Genomic DNA, 20,617 nt, shown 5'->3' with positions numbered 1-20,617 from the left:
GCAGCATCAGCAGCAAAGGTACAAGTTCAAGCTACAGCTCTTCCTACAGTTAGCTGGTAAATTTCAATCCATATCTTATGCATTCAGATTTAAGGTCAAATTTTTTTATGAAGAAAAATATAATAACAAGAACAGTTTACTGTACAAGCAGATGTACATTAAAGGGAACTCTAGAGGTTATATTCAATAATACTAGAAACTGAAAGTTTAATAAAAAAAAGAAGAAAAAAAAGACATGAACAGACTGAAAAATAAAATAAAATAAATAATAATACTAGGGATAGTTCAACATTTACCTATTGTCATAATCCCTGTAGTCATAGGGTTAGGTTCATCACCTTTAATTATCAGTGCATGTTGTTTTGAGATCGGCGGGGCAGAGACGCGAGCCGCTCAGTGAACACAATGGAGGAGAAAGGTACAGGTCCCTTGTCCCTCATCAAACACACAATCCAACAACTCCAAAACACTCTTGTGGAGAAGACTGCACATTCACCACGCTATGAAATACGATTTCAAGATTTCAATAATGTAACATTACAAGACAGAGTTGTTTTTGAGGCAAATGCAGCCGGAACTACATTCCAGACACGGCTGCTGGGTGGAGTGATTTCAAAATAATGATTAATGATCTAACCCTATGACTATAGGAATTATGGCAATAGGCGTAAAAGGAATTTGCCAAAATGTGGAACTATCCCTTTAAATTTGCCCCCAGATGTCGAGTTTCTCAAAGTGTACTGTAGATGTGAATCTACCATGCAGATCGAATGTTACATGATTAATGTTGATGAAGTGACCTTCATTTTTTTATGTGACTAAATAATGGATACAAAGGCAAAGTATGACAGACACAGTGAGGAGGCCACCGGATCAAGCAGGAAAAGTGATGAGAAGCCAGTGCAGTGAGGTCCAAACAGTTGTCTGCGTTGACTGAGCACCATCTGCCTTCTGACATTCTACCTGCTTTGTAGTTTGTAGTTTCTAGTTTGTCATAAAGTCTCAGTTCATGGACTCGGCAGCCCAAGGGCACGCTCTGTCCTCTTTTTGACAGATGAGGTACTGAAGGTGAGGTGTGGACCTCTGACATCACTGCAATATGGGTTGGCTCCAGCGTGTCACTAGGGACCTACGAAGGACACTATGCAGGGGAGAGGAGATTTGCACCAAGCGGCGGCAGCTCTTACGCAATGAATGCAATGCATGTTTTGCAGGAGAAAGCGTGCATGTCTCGTGTGTTTGTGAGTGTCTCCCAGCAGGAATAAGAGCTATCTTGGTCTATTTTGGGGGCTTCAGAGTGTGACTCATCAGTGCTGTGATGTAGGCGATGCCTTCCCACTGGGCTGATAATCACGCAGGCAAACACAAATGCACACACCAGCTTGAAGACGCACTGGGAAAGAGCGGAAAGCTCAAGTGCACACATGCAAATACAGACAGACACATGTTAAACATACCCACAGTCAGCTACTTCACTAGAGTAGAAAGAGCTCTAAAACCAATCAAAAAAAGCCACACTTTATCTTTTATGCAGGTGCAGTGAGGCCTCTTAAGGTTTAATGATGTATTTCCCTCTAAGTACCACTCCTTTACCGCCAGGATTTGGCCAGATTTGTATGTGGAGCAGGAAAACCCACAGACACACTTAAAAGGTTCAATCAGCCGTCTGTTTGAGGAGAAACAATGTGACAAAGGAGATGAAAATGAAAGGGAGAAAGATCCCTGCAGCATTCATTCAGGAAATTATACAATCAAGTGACTAATCCAGTGTTTCTAACTCAGGTATCTCCCTATCAGTGCCTGTGCATGATGATGACGACAGTGCTGGTGTTTTAGTCAGCCACAAGGACGAGACAGCTGCAGATTTCATGAAATATAAACAGTATCTAGCGTGGGAGGAAGAGATGATGAGAGATGTCACAGTGGGTAGGGTTGGGTATCATTTGAAATAGAGGGTATGCACGTGACGTCACGGTACTCCGAAGTCGCTGTGGAACGTCCACTGAGTGGCAAAGCCGGCAAAGTTTAGAAACGACGCAAGTAACGAAGCGATTTTCTCCGAGCCCACACAAGTCTGACATGTGTAGCTTTGCCAGCATGTAAAGCAGCATGACCTAACAGAGCTGTTAAACATCTAGAGGATACGTCTCACTTTGACCGAGTTACATTCAACAACCTGTTCTCAATGACGGAAAGTAAATTCACTGGAGCGGTCACTTTTTTTCGATGGATCAGCTGTGTTTACAGTTTCAGGTGTCATAGTTATGATGTTTAGATAAATTAGTCCTCCAACACATCCTACAGTTTGACTGGTCAGAGGTTTTCAGAATAAAAGCAGCTCGTGTTTAAGTGTCGGGAGTCACTGTCAGGACGACAGTAATCTGGTCCCTCTGCACAGTAACACTGAGCCTGTCTGTCACTCTGCAGGTACCACGGTCACACTGTGTGTTGCTATGGTTACAGGATTGTCAGTGTCTGTGGAGCAGACGGTTTTGGGGAGCTGGTTGTCGATTCCTTTTGACATCAATTTGTTTTGATATAACATATTTTATCCAGTTTGAGTCCACGGCTATCCGCCAGCACGTTGAGGGAGGTTTGTTTTGCCACTCAGTCCGAACGAAAGGGGCGTTGCCGAGGGCAACATGACGTAAACGCATGCCATCTATTGAACGATTCCGGTTCCGATTCCACGTTTCGATTCTAGTTCCTAACGATTCTCGATTCCTATTCTTTTAAGGATGTTTTCACACATGTTTAGTGCAGCACCAAATGTTAAAATGATACATTGTTTCATGTTTCAGTTAGTGCGGTTGCTTTCACACCTGCTTTTTGTCAATCGGGACCAAACTTGGAGAGCGTCATGTCTCCATGACTACCGGTTGAAATCTGGAAGCGCTGATTGATAAAACTTTCATGATGGAGACTCCAGTAGGGCCGGTTGTTAGTAGCTCTGGTCATTTATTTCTATATTGTTTGCATGTAGAACTCTGTTTGGTACTTCCGGCTGGTTTCCGGTTGCGTTCACCCAGCTCGGTCCCGTTAGTTCCCGGTTAAACGTTAAACACGGGTGGACCTCTGCTGCTGCAGCTCGGTAATCAGCTGCTCCGCGGACCCGAGGGACGGACCCGCCGACCTGTCGGTGTCTGAGCGACTCAGTGGACACACACCGACCGGCTGCCCCGCTGCTGCTGCTGCTGCTGCTGTTGCTGCTGCTGCTGCTGCTTCGTTTTGTGGGGACAGAGCTCCGTAGGACCGGAGCACCGGGCCGTCTCCCCGCTGCGTTAACCCGTTGTCAACGACTACGGGAGCCCTTTTAGCTCAAACTTGTTGAGTTGGCCTGGCAGTTGGGTCGCACCAGAGTGCGGTTGCTTTCACACATCAACTAGTGCACCAGAGTTCGGCTGGAGCCGAACCGAGACGAGACGAGACCACCTCCTCAGGCCGCACTAGTTCTGGTGCATTAGAGTGCGATGTGCTTTCACACTGACCCAAACGGGACCAAATTTAGTGCGATCTGAATTTAGTGCGCACTAACACTGCAGGTGTGAAAACACCCTAAGAATGGGGGTCAAAAAAGTCAGCATGGTCTGATTTTTTTTTTTTTATTTACTTGTTTATCATGCTCTTTTGTTTTAATTAGGTATTATTTTTCATATTATTCTAATTGTGTCACTTTTTTATTTATATAAATATAGATATGTATGTGATGCATGTAATACAAGTGGTTGCATACCAACTCAATACAAGATTGTCGAATGGTGCAGTAATATTGTTGCAGGGATGGGGCTCCGTTGGAGCGGGTGGGGGTTGTTGTTTATATTTGTATTATTCCTGATCATTTATACTTTTGAATTGATGTACTTTGTACTTTATCTTTCTATGTACAAATATAAATAAAAAGACTTGGAGCAAAAAAAAAGTCTGCATGGTCTAAAATGATGAAGCACCCGAGTTATTTTTCCCACAGAATTAGATTCTATTTGTGGTGCTGGCAGATAGTGGTCTTAAATGTATGAAGCTATAGCCTACATTATATCAAATAAATATTACATTCATTTAAATGACTTCACAATAACAAAATATTTGGTTAGGCTGCACTTTGTGTCAAATAACAATTCACAAAGTGACTTTACCCCTTTAAGTGTTTCACTTTCAGCCAACTCCTTGCAAAGTTTTTTCATTGTTTTTTTTTTCCCCCCCGTTTTTTTCTTTCATTTTTGCAACTGTGGATCGATTAAATCGGCCGATTATAGCCCGGACTGAGCCTCAACATGGGGCGGCAGCTCTACCCAGTGAGCTAAACGCTGCCCCGGTCAGAGAATCTTTTCAGATGGAATAATTCATTAGTACCTTAAAAAAAATGTGTGCTCATCCTAGCCAGTGCAGGATCATGTGTAGGTTTATGACAAGAACAAGATAAATGTCTATCCAGGGAAGATAGAGAGCCATATGAATGAAGGTGGGGCAACAGAACTTAAAAGAAACAGAAAAAAAGAGGAATAAGGGAAGAACTGATAAATGAAATAGAAAAAGCAAAAGGGAATGAAATGAAATGAAACAAATCACTTCCTGCTCCCTCCATGAAACATGATCAACTGCAAATGTGACCAGAGGTCCAAACATTCTTTCCTAAATGTGTGGCAAGCACTCACAGGGTCTCTCAGGAGGTCCTCTGTGTCTCGCAGAGCTGCCTTGGGCTTCAGCTGCACGTCATCGCTACATTCGTTGTCGGAGGCGGGCGGTGACTCGGCCAGATCTGTGAAATCGTCTCTCGTCCTGGGGCCCCGGAAGCGGATTTTGTCCAGGCGCTTTAGCATGGTCAACACCGCGCACCTGGGCTTTACCTTAACATGGCGGACGGCAACCCTGGAAGGGACAAAAAAAGACAATTGGTATTCAATTGGTTTTCTGACAGAATATGTGGAAAAGTTTTATAATGGTTTGAACACAGTCAAACCTGCAGGAGTTTCTAAGAGCTTATGTAACTGTGTAGCTCTGTTAGCTTTTGTTGTCATGGTGGAAACAGATTCAAGACAAGTTCATGACATCTCCTTACATTTTGAAATGAACTGCTTCCAAGAGTCTGACAGGGTGTGACAAGCTATGCAAATGTGGGTTTCATGCATGAATCAGGGGTATCTCTGGGGACACTTTTCTGCTTTCCCAACAGGTAAAAGTCTTTCCTATCTTTAAAAAGGGAAATGGGAACCTTTTCTTTTAATCGGGGGTGTCAAATATTCGGGCCAGGCAATGCAGTATCTTGTCATTTCCAGACAACCAGATCAAATCCACAGTGTTTTGTTCTAGTTTTGGGGTCAGACAGATCTCAGAGAGATCTAACAAGGAGTGACAGTGAGTGTTTGACCTCTGTGTTATGAAACTGTTATAAAATGCCAACAACAGCAATCCCATCTGACTTCTTAAAGGAGTCATCACCCGGAAATCGCATTTTTCCTTGTTAAAACATGTATACTGGTGTTGGACCTCAGTGGAAACTTGCCTGAAAACCTGGGGTTTGAAAGTGGCTGAGTTTTTTCGTTTGGGCTCTTTGTTTAAGCCAGAGTAGCTCATGAGGCTGTACACCACAACATTACGAGATTTTGATTCTGCGCCTACGGTGACGTCACCGTGGCGCCTGCTTTCATAAACACACCTCTCTTCCACCACCCCGACTTCTGCCGCGCCGCCATTACGGGTTGTTTTATTTCCCACTGTAGCGCTGTTATTTCGTCACTTTATTAAGTTTTAATATTTTTTCATGCGAGAAAGTAAGGGTTTAGATCCCCAATGTGCGGTTAGTTTATCCAAATGACGGCTGTTTAGAAGTTTTCTCCGCGTTGGGAGAGAGGTGCAGCCAGCTGCAACCAGCACCAGAGGAGCGGAGGAGGAGCGACTCCTCAACCCGCCTGCAGCGCTCGTTTACCTGGCCGAACGACATCGTCATGCCGTCGAAAGAAACTATCGTTAATTTATTAAGTTTTAATATTTTTTCATGCGAGAAAGTAAGGGTTTAGATCCCCAATGTACGGTTAGTTTATCCGAATGACGGCTGTTTAGAAGTTAGCTCCGCGTTGGGAGAAGTGATCGAGGTGCAGCCTGCTGCTGCAGTGAGCACCAGAGGAGCGGAGGAGGAGTGACTCCTCAACCCGCCTGCAGTGCTCGTTTAGCCGGCCGATAACAACGTCGTCGTGCCGCCGGAGGAAAGGGTCGTTAATTTATTAAGTTTTAATATTTGTTATTGCGAGAAAGTAAGGGTTTAGATCCCCAATGTGCGGTTAGTTTATCCAAATGACGGCTTAGAAGTTTGCTTCGCGTTGGGAGAAGTGCAGCTCCAGCGAGGCAGAGGAGCGGAGAGTGACTCGTCAGCAACCCGCCTGCAGCTGCTCGTTAACCGGTCAAACTACGTTGTCATGCCCGCGGAGGAAACGGTCGTTAAGTAACTTACCCGCAGGTTTGTAGAGGTTTGTTTGAATGAAAAGTGAAGCTTCACACAGAGTAGCAGCAGCTTTGCACCGGGGCTCTGTAGCCTACGTACAGAAATCACCAGATTTGCATCAATAAATAGGCCTACATGTTTTACAATGAACCGATACAATTTTGTTTTATTTTATGAAGTTATAACATGGTTACGGTACACGACAATTTTTAATTTTTAATTTTTAATTTAGCTCTGTTTATTTTCTCATTGGCTAATATCAGGCTATGCTCCGTGTACAGGCTGAGGAATAAAGAGTTAAAGGATGTCCAAGTATAAAGCACCTAGAAAATGCATTAAAATGTAGTTTTCATTGTAGAGGTCGACCGATTAATCGTTTTGGCCGATTAATCGGCGCCGATAGGACGTTTTACAAACTATCGGAATCAGCGGAACTTGGCTCCGATAGTGGCCGATGGCTGCAGTTTTTTCCACAGCGCCATAAACTGCTTCTTCCCTGCCGCTCTGTCTCTCTGATCACTGAGGGGCGGGGCTGCTCTTCACACACACACAGAGCATGGGAGAGAGAGAGATGGGGCGTGTGCAGCGGCAGCAGCGGAGAAGTGACCCAGGTGAGGGTAGGTGCGGTGCGCACTCACACTAGGGCCAGTTGTTCCGTACCGTGCTGAAGCCCGAACGCCCCCCCTCCTCTGTCCCCCGCTGGCCCGCACTCACACTACCTCGAACCCAAGCGTGCTCAAGCACGGTTGCCTCCGACACGTACGTCATCACGTTGATATACGTCATACGCATTGCGCTACGTCATCATAAAGTGACTGTTTGTGATTGTTTATCTGCGGTTAAGCAGCGAGATGGAGAGCAAACCCGACAACACGGCTGCAATGGCAGTAAGAGAGAGGCGGCAGGTGGAGGGGCTGACTGGAACCAAACTCTCTTGTTATTTAATGAGAAACACTGTAGTATGTTCTCTTAATCATGTACAGCCTGGGTTCCTGCATAGATAATTTGGTGGCGGCTGCCACGCTAAATATCTCACCGCCACCAGCTCACGAGTCAGTGTTTTTTTTTTTTTTCCCCTCTGGCTTTTTGTGCTTTTATTTTGAAAGGACGGCTAGAGAAAGACGGGAGGGAGGAAGAGAGAGCGCCGCTTCAGCTTCAGAGTTGGGGCAGACGCACAATAATGGCTCTTTACACTACAAAGTTGGGCTCTATGGGCTCTACTCGACTTGGTTTAGGTCCTTTTCTAACAGCTGAGTTCCTCCTCAGCGGGGACGGGGTCGTCATATCACGGGGGGTAGGCTATCGGCCGATTAATCGGCTATCGGCTTTTTCCTGCTCCAAACTATCGTTATTATATCGGAATTTAAAAATCCACTATCGGTCGTCCTCTAGTTCATTGTATCTTGTCCTCTATGGTTTATTATGTTGGAGAAGAAGCATTATTGTCAAATAGATTTTTTTAAAAGACAGTGGATTTGTTTTTATCCTAAGTTGATTATTTATATTTGTTAAACATAAATTAATGTGCAAGAGACTGAATGGTTATTTATTTTCAACCATATAAATTCTAACTTCATTTATTTGTTTTTTATTGCTTATTTCAGTCTAATTCCTACTTCACCAGTATTATGTTTATCATGCATCAAACAACATTATAAGTAATTAATAAGTATTTATAACTTGTACAAATACATTGCAGTTCATAAAAATAATAATAATAAAAAAAGGTTGCAGTATCGTGATATTACCCGGAGCCGTGATACTTTGTCTGGTATAGTACCGTGGTTACTCATTTTGGTATCGTGACAACTCTAAAAGATACAACTCTTTTAAATCACCACAGCAATCTCTAATGGTTTCATGCAAAAAATTATATTCATCTCACTGACTCACTTCAGAAGTAATAGTTCTACATAGACATTGAATTCTAGTGATGCGACGTGATGACATTTGGTTTTTTTTTTTAAAGGACTGTAGGTGCAATGGTTTTTCAGTATGCATCTCAAAGTAATACAAACTTCCTACACCCTTCTTAATTCCCCTTCTGTGCCCACAATACATTTTCCCAAAGGTGACATATGGCCCGACACCAGGAAACCTCTAACCTTTAATGCTATAGATGCTATAACCTTGTCACTGCGTGCGATTTGCTCTCCCCTTCAGGCCTACACAGGAAGACAGAAGCACTAACCCTGTTATACCCATGACAACCACATCCTCTCACTCCTCTGCTAAAAACAGTTGAGAGCAGATCTACTGACCTCATTTATTGATTTGATTTTCATAGCAGGGGCAGCGGCAGCGGCTGGTGAGAGGTTTTTTAAAATGCTTGATGGTTGTGTTTGGGTATCGAGGGGGCCGAGATGTAATGATGACAGATAGATCAGTGGGGGCTTGTTATGTCATCACACGCAAAGGCACCGGAGTCAAGCTGCTGCAGCGTGTCCTCTGCATTCAGAAGCAGTGGCTGACACTGCAGTAAAACTAATGCCAATGGTGGAAACACAGAACACAAAAGATTTTTGACCTCATTAATGCGGACTGAAAGTCAGCCGATACAAGCCAACTACAGTACAAGTGTGTTAGATGATGATAGGCATCGATTTTTTTTTTTTTTTTTTAAACGCAACAGATGTGAAGCGGCTATCGGCATATCCTAGTCTCTCGTTGACACGTTTCTTTCTTGAACCCGAAGTGGCCAAGTAGCCACCATGTCCAAGGCCTTTCTTTGAATGAGAAGTGCTGACTGAATGAAACAAAAAAGTGGGAATCCCCCTATAGTACTCTACACGGTCATTCCTGAGACTGAATGCGGTACGTCAAAAAAATTCTCTCAGCGATCCATCATCCTTTTTCGGCAGCTAAGCGTGGAGCCAGAGAATGTGTAGTAAATTTGACTGCTGTTGTTTTTGACTGCTGCGGTTTGTCATTTGGGAAGGGATTAAACGTAGTTTCTTCTTGATCTAATCCTCAGGGATAACTTCATCTGTCTGACTGAATGACTGACTGTCACGCTGCCAAGATGGTTATCGACTGACAAGCTGTCAGACCATTTTTTTTGTTTCTTTTCTTTTATGAATGATTGACGAACGGATAAGCTCATTGTGTGACATGCTTATTGTCTTACTGCTGGTTTACCTAAGCTCGCTCACTTAACTTCTATAAAAGTCAAGTCAAGACAAGTAGCTTCTTCTGATAATAAAACTACTGTGTATTTGACTTTTCCCTAAAACAGTCGGGGGCTAATAAATCATTGTGATACATTATGGTATGCTGATTCCTGGATTATTAGATCATTAGATTTAACAAGCAGATCAGAAACACATGACATACATTTCCAAGGGAACATGCTTGGGCCGATATCATATTTTACTTGACGGTGTGCCCTCATCAGTTGAAGAGAGCATTAATCATCTGTGTAAATATAGTCCAAATTCCATTTGTCTTGCTTCTCGTTGTACATCCACAGTACAATGCACTTCAGTGGAAGGAAAAGACGGAAGCAGGAAAATGTAGATGGTGCAAAGAGAACTATACCCACAGGCTAGACTGATAAATGTGCATAAAAGCAATGAAAGATTTCCCAGATTTTAAATTCTAGAAACAAATACTGTATTACGTGTACTTGGCCCACCTGCAGGTGCACAAAGAAGTGGAAATTACAGAAGTGACTTGTGGGTTGATCTTTCCCTCCCTGTGGGGTGAGTGGAAACATGGCAGGTTAATAAACACTTCTCTCCTCTTGTCAAGACACCTGCTACCATGAAATCTTTTGTCACAATAACCACCTGAATCCACTTCCATCATGCAACAGTTCAGTCGGCCAATGGTAAACTAAAAACTAGTCTAGGTTACCTGTCATCAAGTCTAGTCAATGACAGATGACAGTGAAAGCGTAGGTGCACATTCACCTATTCAGAAAGAAATAACAGAAAAGAACATTTCATTCAGAGCGCCGCTGAAACTCTGTAACACCTAAAGTTTAGTGTACTGTGAACATTCACAAAAACAGCCATAATTCTTTCAGAAAGTAAGCCTGCTTTTGAGAGCACATTACATGTCCCAATGCTACTCTTTTCCTCCTCTTGCTGCGGTGTTCTTCAGTCTACCTCTCTTTTATTTATTTTCTTTTTGAAATAATATCTTTAGTCCAGAGGCAGTCTCAACCACAACATCTTTAATAGAGGATGAAAAGATGAAAAGATAGGACAGGAGGAGGAGGAAGAGGCTTTAGCTCAAGGTCTACTGTTACTGTCTGGTTATAACAGCTTCCATGAGTCATTTGCTCAGCTTGTACTTTCACAAAGATACCTACAGCTACCTTTACTGAATCAAGCCAGTGCTGACACATACCATATACACCATATACCAACCTGGAATACAACAAAGATGACAATGTAGCAAACCCTGCAGGGTTGATGGTATTTGTTTACGACTGCATACATTAGTCAAGCGTGAGTAGTTTTATGAGCCCGGTGTGTACCTCCTCCACGGGCCTAATACTGTGTCTTGAGTGTGTGTGCACACGCACGAGTGTATGCTTACGTCTGTCTGTTTAATCTTCTGCTAATGACCTGTAGTAGCTGGAGGTTACTCTTGGCCAAAGAGGTCACACTTGCAGAGAGAGCCAATCCCAGTCCTTTGTGGATCTCAGACTGTAACAGGCGGTCTACTGCCCTTTGCTCTACATCAGTGTTTCTCTATTTTATAACACAAGACAACCGCAGAAAGGTCTCATCTTAGCCTACGTCATCATTTTGGTGGCTGATTTATCTTTCATGTTTTATTTTCATTTCTTATTTTCTGCTAGACCAACCAATGAATCAAGAAAGTAATTAGTAGTTTCTATAATTAATATATAATTACCAAAGCTGACAGTATAGAAATGTATTATTGGTCAAACATCATGAGACATAAGATGAAAAATTATTTTACTAAATTTAAGTATTTCTTTTCTTCATGAACTCAATAAACAATTTTTCATACCATTTATCAATAGCATTTTTGTGCAGTGACTTGTGTTTTTCAACATTTTGGCAAATTGGCATATTGCCATAGGTTCATTACCTTTAATTGTCAGTGCAAGCTGTTTTTAGATCGGTGGGGCCAAGACGTGAGCTCTGCACGGCGCGTGGTATTTTCGCCTTTCCCTCATCAAACTCATCAAATACACAATCACAATACACAATCCAAAATGCTCTCGTGGACAAGTTGTGACCTGCACATTCACCACGCTATGAGATAATAATGGAACGTTACGAGACAGTTGTTTTTGAGGCAAATGCATAGCCAGAACTACATTCCAGACACGGCTGCTGGGCGGAGTGACTTTTCATTTCATAGCGGGTCTCTGCCCCGCCGATCTAAAAACAGCTTGCACCGACAATTAAAGGTAATGAACCTACTCCTAAAACTATAGGGATTATGGCAATAGGCGGATTTGCCAAAATGTTGAAATATCCCTTTAAGAATTGTGACTTTGATTTAAAATGCCCACTATTGGTCAACATTTTCTAAATAGTCTTTCAAAATAATACATTGATCTAATGGCTCATCATGTTTTCAGCTTTACACTAACATGCTCATCTTTAACAACTATTGAGGTAGCCTACATCATCTCTTGTTATTTGCATCTATAAGAGGATACTGGCTTGGTATAGCCATAAGAGAAGGGAATGATTCTTTCTACATTTACATCCTATTTCACTGTTGCCCATCAGCCATGCATGAAAGAGAAGGGGGCCAGTGGATGCACTCAAACAGGCACATACTGTTGAGCACAATAAAGGCTAGAGCACTCACACAAGTAGGCCACTTTCTATGCAAGTGTATTTTCTGGGACATTAGGCAGTCAGGTTTGGTTTCACGAAAACAGAAAGTTTGACAATAGCTAAGTGTTAGGTGGAAATACCACAGTGTAGCTAGTGTAAACCACACTTCCTTTAACAGGTGCTCTCACTTATATGTGTTGCATGAAATCAAGCAAGGACATCCTGTCGTCATCATCACCATCATCATCATCCATGTTGTTTAAATACTGCGGAAACAGGGCCCAATCAAGCCAGAAACCTCCCTGTGCTACTTTTCTCAACTTTTACAAGGTTCATGAGACACTCAGAGACAAAAAGGTTAATGACCTCAAAATATCTCATCTGCCAGGCCTGACCAGGATGTTCCCATGGATAGCTGTCCTGCGACTCTTCCTCAATTCACGTTTCTTTATTCATAAAGAAGTGACAAGTGATGGATGGTTCAAAATAGGGCTGGGCGATATGGCCTAAAATCAATATCACGATATATTGAGCAGTTCGCCTCAATAACGATAAATTAACGATAACTACTCAACCCCTCCCCCCACCCCCCGTGCAAAAAATAGCATGCCTCCCCAGGACCCTGGACCTACTGTATTTATTGCAATTTTTTTTTGCTATAACTGCTGTATTTACAGAGGTGCCACTTTAAAACTATACACTGTCTGAAAATATGTTAAGAAAATACAAATAAAGTACTTTTAGTTGTTAAGAGTTATTGAACAACTGATAAGCACACACTATTACAGCACACATTAGGCCCCAGAATTTCTTTTTGGAACAAGCTGCTCCTCCTCAACCAGATGACTACCTCAGCAGCCGCGGCCACTTCAACTTTTGAACGTTTTCGCTACATTTAGTTGTGGCTGCTGCTGCTTCTTAATTATTGGCGCCAATATTTCATAATGGGGTCGGAGCAGATGCCACATGTCCGTTTCTGTCTATAATCTCTTTGTCACTCCCTTCACACTGGTCTGTTGACAATATCACGTGACGGTGGCGACTGACACTGCACGTTTTTAATCCGACATTTCAGCGAGGTGTTTTCTCATTGCTTGTGTGTGTGTGTGTGTAGGTGTCATTAACTCAGGTGAAATAATAACAACAGTCTCAGTACAGATGAGCGCGCTCGCCGCGCTGCTGCCGGTGTGTCACCGGCTCTGACCCTTCCTGTTACAGACTGGATGGGGTGGAGTCACGTGACTACACACGCTGAACACGTAGTACGGCTCTTAAAGGGACATGCACGACTTCCGGTGAGGCGAGACACCAACATGGCTGCATAGCTTCTGGCTCCGCTCTTCTAGGCTTCCCTACCCCCATGTTATAGCCGCCATATATCAACTAAACTTTGCCAGATAGTTTTGGAAAGGGCGAGCAATGAATATGTCACAAGACCCGAGGCAAAACCATCCTCGTTCAGCGAAACAACAACCTAAAAAGAACACGACGGAGGACAAGATGGCGCAGAGCCCAAAACAGACTGTTACGACAGCCGCTGCTTTGTCTACTAGGTGTGCTACCAAAGGGAAGTGGTCTAACTGTCCACCAGACGATATGGTGTAGAACAGCACTTATTGCCAAGATTGCTTCCTACGAACGTCTTAGTTATAGGTTGCAAGACAAAGAAGACTTATACATGAAAATATGGGGCCCTTATACAGCAGCATCTTGATACAATTGTGAATTGCACCCTTAGGCTAACTTCTGTCACCAGTCATCATTTGTATGCATATATTCATATTGGTGTAGGTTTATTGTCTCTGTTGGACTCCCTCTGTGTGTTTGTTTGTCTTTGTTTTGTTTTAGGTTTTTTTTTTTTTAGAAACTCGGTTTGAGCTCTGTTCGACCTGTGGTATGGTTGGTATGTATGTTTTTTCTTGTTGAAAATAAATAAAAAGTGAATTACGAAAAAAAAAAAAAAAAAAAGGGACATGCACATAGCCTACCAACACACACAGCCAAAAAAGACCGAGTATACCGACATGGACAAAATGACGTCAGTTATCATCGTAAATTTCGGTATCAGTAAATTTACGGTTTATCGCCCAGGCCATACTGCTGGGTGCCATTGTAAGTCTGGCAGAAAGATTTACATTTTTCAACTGGCCCACAGGCAACTATTATATCACCCAGGGTTTCCCGCAGCGCTGTCCTGTTAAGGCGGCCGCCTTAAAGCAGTACTAAAGAACTTTCAGTTTTGGTTGAGTTTGGCGGCGCCTGTGGACCAAAGCGGTAGTGTTTTGTCTGAAGGAAGACTCCATTTCCCATGAACACTAGCGTGAAGCCCTGTAAATATCCTGCATTAAAATTAACAGAAGTTTCTGTTTCCAGTGGATCATTTCAAAGTGAAAACACAAACATAATCCATTGCTAAAGTGCCGTTTTGCCTGTTCCCTCCTTGTTGTGACTCGCAAAAGTGAAAGTGAAAGTAAAGTGAGAGCAGGGTTCCTACCATGCTCCTCAAAGCTGCTTAGCGCCAGAGAAAGAGATACAGACCATAATGATACAGACCCCCTCAGGCCACGACAGAGGTGTCATTCAACTTGTTGTAAGTCGATGTATCATCACAAAAGTTATGAAAATATTTTATGAAGGTTGAAAAGTTCCTTAGTGTTGGTTTAACAACAAAGAGCTGCCGCCTAAATAAAATTAGCAATATCCCCCCCGGCGATCGATCTGCTCGCCCCCCCCCCCTAACCCTAACCCTAACTAACACATTTTCTGGGGGAAACACTGATCACCTCTCGCACCAAGCTGCCCAATCTCTGACAGATAAGTAGCTACTGAGCAGAGACATACTAATTAAACTGGAACACAATCTCAAACTTGATAATTGTTATTGTAAATGTTTTCATCTTCTTTTTATCTGATGTCAAGGGAGCAGGAGGAAGGAAGGAGGGTGCAGATGTGATGGACTTTAATTAGACCAATTAGACACATTCTGTTCTGTTAGTAGTCGGATGCTAAACAAGGGCCTGGAGCGAAGAGAAACATGAGCAAGTAGAGAGTCCCAGGCAGTCAACCAATCTGGAGAAAAGAGTAATGAGGAAATGGTGGGAACAAGAAGAATGCACTAGTTTTTATCTACCCCACTAATGCAACCCTCTGGGCAACGTGTACTTGGCTGAACAAGAATAAAAGCCAGTTATGACACACATTTTTCAAAACCAACATATTGTTTTGGGTTATTTGTGTCAGTGAGGCTTTTCTTTCCAACATCATAAGTCATGTGCACCACGATGTGTGTGACGATGTGGAATGACAGCAGAAAACTTCACCTCTGTGCTGAGTAATGTATACACACAACAATGTCTCCATTGGTTCTAAAAGATGTCAGAGTATATCTTGAGTTTAGAAGAAGATAATGCAACTTTAGTAGCTTTTTGAAGCATGTAAATACTTTGTTGTTGTTAACCTTCTAGCACTGCCCTTATACTCTCCACCAGCTATGTACCATCCCTCCTACTCTCTGCTGCTATTATTTCACCAGGCAGCAGTTATATAAACATGGATATTATTAATCAATTCTTCCTTAACAACCAGCCAATCTGCCCCCTCTTTCAGTTTGGATGGACAATGCTAACTCGGGTCAAATTGTAATCGAATGTGAACTACTCTCTGTGGGGAGAACAATGCTGTGACAATACAGGACGTGAAAGTAAAAGCCTGGCCCCACCTCCTTACTGAAAATGAATGGAGTTAATGTTGGTTTGACAGCACCTTTCCTCAGAAATGTCAACGTTTATTTTTTTGTCATTTAATTAAAAAGTCACTTAGGACGATGCTGCTGCCTTTGCACATGTTAACATTAACAATGTTAACATTTGTATCTGCTATAGGCCATTCACACTTGAGTTTTTGCTGCTGGACCATAAGCTATAATTGCTATTGCTAGATAATCTATCTATACATCACAGCCAGCACTTCACAAATCATTTCTCACTTTCAGATAACATGATACGCAACTTTAACCGTATATCAGACAATGTGTAACGTTTATAATCCAAATTTCACCAGTGGTGGACAACAGGTCAAGTTTCATTCCACTAAGTTAGTGCACGAATATAAATGAACCACAAGAGCAATGGCTGCCTTTAATGTATTCAAATATGCGAACAAATTAGCTTGGTTGGATAATGATTAAGAAGAAACGCTACGTGGGGAGGGGGGGAAGCGGCAATGGACGTTACTTTGAAAAACAGCACCGACAGAGGAGAGGACGACCGTTAGACTTAACGGCTTCATGAATACTGACACTGAGATGTCAGCTAGGCCAAACTACACAATGTGACCGTTACATTTAAAACGCTTTAATTAAACGGTGGAGTTTGAAGTCAGGCCTCGAGTCAACTGTTTCAATAAACCCTCAAATTGTCGGACATGTTTTCTCATCCGGTAGCATGAAGAGATAACAACATGCAGACCGAAGAATCCGCATTCTGTGTGATCCGGAATGATGACATTAAACAATACCCTTCATTATTACCATGTCTTAAATAACAGACGTAGCCTATAGATACGGATAAAAAGGAGGAAAAACAACGAATGCTCTTACCCAGCACGCAAATCGTAGCAAAGTTTCATGAACACTGAGATTCCCTGTAGTCTGCTTTATCCTTCAGTAACGTTACACCTGCTGCTCAGTCAGGACCGTCCAAATTATATTTAAAAAAAGAAGGGGGAAAAAAAAGAACACCGCTCACTCGGGTCCACACATCCCCAATGATATCCGCTGGTTTCTTTCTCAGTGACGAGCTAAATGTCGTCTCCTGTTGGGTGTACTTCAGTTCAGACAGGCAGACACCGATACAGAAGAGAGAGGGGGGAAATACCAGTTGCGTCCTCCTCCTCCTCCTCCTCCTCCTCCTTCTCCCAGGAGAGAGCTGCCCTGACCCTGACTAGCGCCGTCGGCTCCGGAGCTTGCGGATACCAGCTTCGCTTTTTGCCTCTTGTTGATTTCGGAGAAACGGCCGAAGGAGCAGGGCCGAGGAAATTTCGTCAGTGTTCGGTGCCGCCGTCTTAAAGGGGCCGTGGGCGGCGCGCCATGCTTCAGACACAGACACCTCTCCTTACCACCGCCCTGTGGTTGCCACTGTCATCATGTAGTGCTGAATTATAAAACAGGTGGGTAAACAGTGCCCTCATTATAATGTAATTAAACATCAATGATTACAAAATATTATATTATATTATATTATATTATATTATATTATATTATATTATATTATATTAGCCTATATTATTGACTTTGAATGTACGGTAGCCTTCATCTCTTATCCTAGCTATATCCTATTGTATAAGCCAAATGTAATTTTCAAATAAATTAAGAATGATTTTTTTTTTTAAAAGAAAAAAAAAGAACTTAATAATACGAAATAGGTATATGAACTTGACTTTGACAGGCCTCTTTATGTTGCCATGCTGCCAAGATCTATTGTAGCCTAGTAAAAATTACTTTGTGTAGGCCTATTGTGTAAAATTATTTTCTGTAATTTCACTACCTCTGACCCCATTACTGGTGATTTAGACCTAATAGATAACATTGGTTAAACAAATGTATGTATAAATGTGGTTTTGTTCATCTCTGTGTTTGACTGCCTGCAAAGTCTACAGTAGGCTGATGTCAAAGATAAGTCAGCGAGCTCAAAGAGGCTGAGCAGATGAATAAAGACTTGAGTTTTCTGAAGCACTTACCTTTGCATGGTTGTGTTGTCCGCCAGTGAGACTCCACTCCGCTTCTGTAAGTAACAGAATCCAGGTTCGGAGGCTTCCCTGTCGTCCCAGTTATCCGCCTAATTCAGCAGCTGTGTTTCTGTGTGATAAAATGGCCTTGATTTAACAGAATCCTCTGACAATCCCCTCGTCACCACACTCCGCATGGCGCACTCTGTGAATGAACAGACAAAAAAAAAGAGGGACTTGATTGTCGGGGGTGAAACAGATAGAAAGCAGGAGAGAAACAGGAGCCGACTTGACTCCTGACCCCTGAGATGAGACTGTAGATTATGGGGAGGTAATCACAAGTACTTTCTGTGACTGTCTGACTACCAATGAGGCCGATGAGGATCAGCCATGCTCACTTGAGCTGTGGCCTGGTTGTCCTGCCGTGCTGACACCTCCTCACCAAAATCACACTGTCAGCAGCCTATAAGAACTCAACATGTTAGCATGAAAGTGGATCAGACTTTAGAGCGTTGCCAGCATTTTTCCACATGAATCTAGGCTCTAGTCTGTCTTTAAAAACCTGAAAGAGACAGAAAAAGATGTCATAATTGTGTCTTACCTTCTGCCAGTTGCAGCTCCAGGTGACAAGGAGTCCATGTGTGGCTGTAGGTGGAACTGACAAGGAGACAGTGCCAGTTTAGATTGCCCTCACATTTGTGTAGGCAAATGTTTGAGGCCCTGAAAGCGACGATTTTCCATGTGTACTTTCTGCAGACCTGACACGAAAGGTTATGTTTACAGTCCTTGATTTCTAGAACATGCCTCATAGTATTTTGCATCAATGATCAGACAATATGAAAATCAGCTTGGAAAGTCTGCAGTCACCACCAAGCAGCAATCTACTGTACACCACCTACATGGCACTAGGTAACAGAAAGACAAAGTTGGCAGCTAGCTAGTGAACGTTATTTAACTTTGATGGTGGTGGAGACCAACACAGAGATAAAAGGAGAGTGAACATTGGATGTAATTTTACATGGTAGCCATAAACACAACTCCAAATGACAGTAACTGTTGCTAAATAAGCAACTGTCAAATAACAAATTCAATAAATCAACTTGAAACATGATAGTGTTACTTTCACAACTTGATTCTGCTGCCCCCAAGTGGGCAAAAAAGTAAGCCTTCCATATTTTTTTTTATATAATTATTATTATTACAAAGCAGGTCTAGCTGCTATATTAATACTGAAAATAATTAAATTGAGGTCCAGTAACTTAGTGATGTCACAACAGAGCAGTCATAACTCTGTCATGCCAAGACCAGTCCACCCAGATCCACTGTCCAACCTTATAGGATTCGTTTGGATTTTTTTGTTGTCTGTGTTTATCTGAAATCTGCCATATTTTTTTTATTTGATCACTCAGCCAATCAGAAGAGAGAATGTAATTTTTCAACCAATGCTGACCTGAGCTGTATTGTAGTAGATGGTGTTTCTAGTGTGCCTAGAAGGGAGAATGATGGAAAGACATGATGAAAATTATGGGGGACTTTTGATTACATTATTTGAATCAATCAGTAATCTCTTATTAATCCCCATTACATAATCATTTTTGAAGGCATCACTTAACGGGACCGTCAGCTCAGACGTAACTAAAATCTGTCTGTCCCCTTGTCTGCCTCCATGGTTTTATGGCCTTCATCTCATCCACGTTATTTCAGCTGCATCAGGATGTATCATTGGAAATGAATAACCATGCAAAACTTGATCTGTAAATACTCTAAGCTCTGATGGGAAACCACTCAGGGTTTGCACAGTCATCACAGATTACGCAGCAAACAAGGGGACTAATGCTTTTAGATGGGATTCCCCTTAGTCATTCTTAATACACAAAAATAATCAAATACACACACAATGGGTTTTTGGCTTGTTATCCTCTTCAGATGTCTTCTAGCAAAACTACTGCTGTTGAGATTTCCCAAATCCTCCCTTTGCGCTCATTTAGAAACCCTGTAATAAACCTCTTAATCCCAAACCGGCATTTTCTAGAGGGTTGCACAACCATGCGTGTCTTATGCAACAGACAGTGTATTCAGAGTCAGTTGTAGGACAGTGGGGAGGAGAGGGAGGACGGATCATGAGGCTGCTGATGCAAAAAAAACATTTGGATAAGACGGGTGATTACACATGAACATCACTTTGATCTAACAAGTAATTAGATATGATATGAAACCTTCGCACTACAAGATCCATTACAAATGTGGCATTAAGTCAGCCCTTCTTGTGCTCTTAAAGTGATAGTTCAAACAAAATTCAAATTTCTCATTATCTACTCACCCTCATGTCAACTAAGGGCTGGGAGAAGTTTCAGAGTCCTCCTTGCCTTCTCTGAGTTACAGTGGGGCTCCGTACAGCACTGCATGTCCATATGACGGTTGAGAACGGGGCTCAATCTTCTTTGTACCAAAAAGACACACCAAAAACCATCCAAATACCTCCATAGTGCTCGTCTGTAATGTCCCTCTTGTATTGAAGCCCCAACATAAGAAATTATTTTAAAAATTAAATAAGTATATATTTTAAAGGGATAGTTCACCCAAAATTCAAATTTCACTCATTATCTACTCACCCTCACGTCGACTAAGGGCTGGGAGAAGTTTCAGAGTCCTCCGTGCCTTCCTGGTCCGTCAAAATCTCGTGTGA

At 42.4% G+C, this 20,617-nt stretch overlaps 1 protein-coding gene across 4 annotated transcripts in view; it reads right to left on the bottom strand.

Moving 5' to 3' along the window:
• gramd4a (GRAM domain containing 4a) overlaps nt 1-17,048 on the bottom strand; it is a 95,510-nt gene extending 78,462 nt beyond the window's left edge. For all 4 annotated transcript variants that reach the window (XM_083999892.1, XM_083999894.1, XM_083999893.1 and 1 more), the window contains exons 1-2: nt 16,805-17,048; nt 4,653-4,866 (exon numbers count right to left, since the gene is read on the bottom strand). In XM_083999892.1, the coding sequence (XP_083856018.1) occupies nt 4,653-4,866; nt 16,805-16,833 (243 nt within the window). In that variant the 5' untranslated portion in view covers nt 16,834-17,048. The remainder of the gene's footprint in view (nt 1-4,652; nt 4,867-16,804) is intronic.
• Between the last annotated feature and the right edge of the window lie 3,569 nt (nt 17,049-20,617).

The sequence above is a fragment of the Trachurus trachurus genome, assembly GCF_905171665.1.
Source record: "Trachurus trachurus genome assembly, chromosome: 23".
NCBI classification, from domain to species: Eukaryota; Metazoa; Chordata; class Actinopteri; order Carangiformes; family Carangidae; genus Trachurus; species Trachurus trachurus.
Note: the sequence above shows the minus strand (reverse complement) of the source record. Positions and strands in the feature narration are given on the sequence as shown.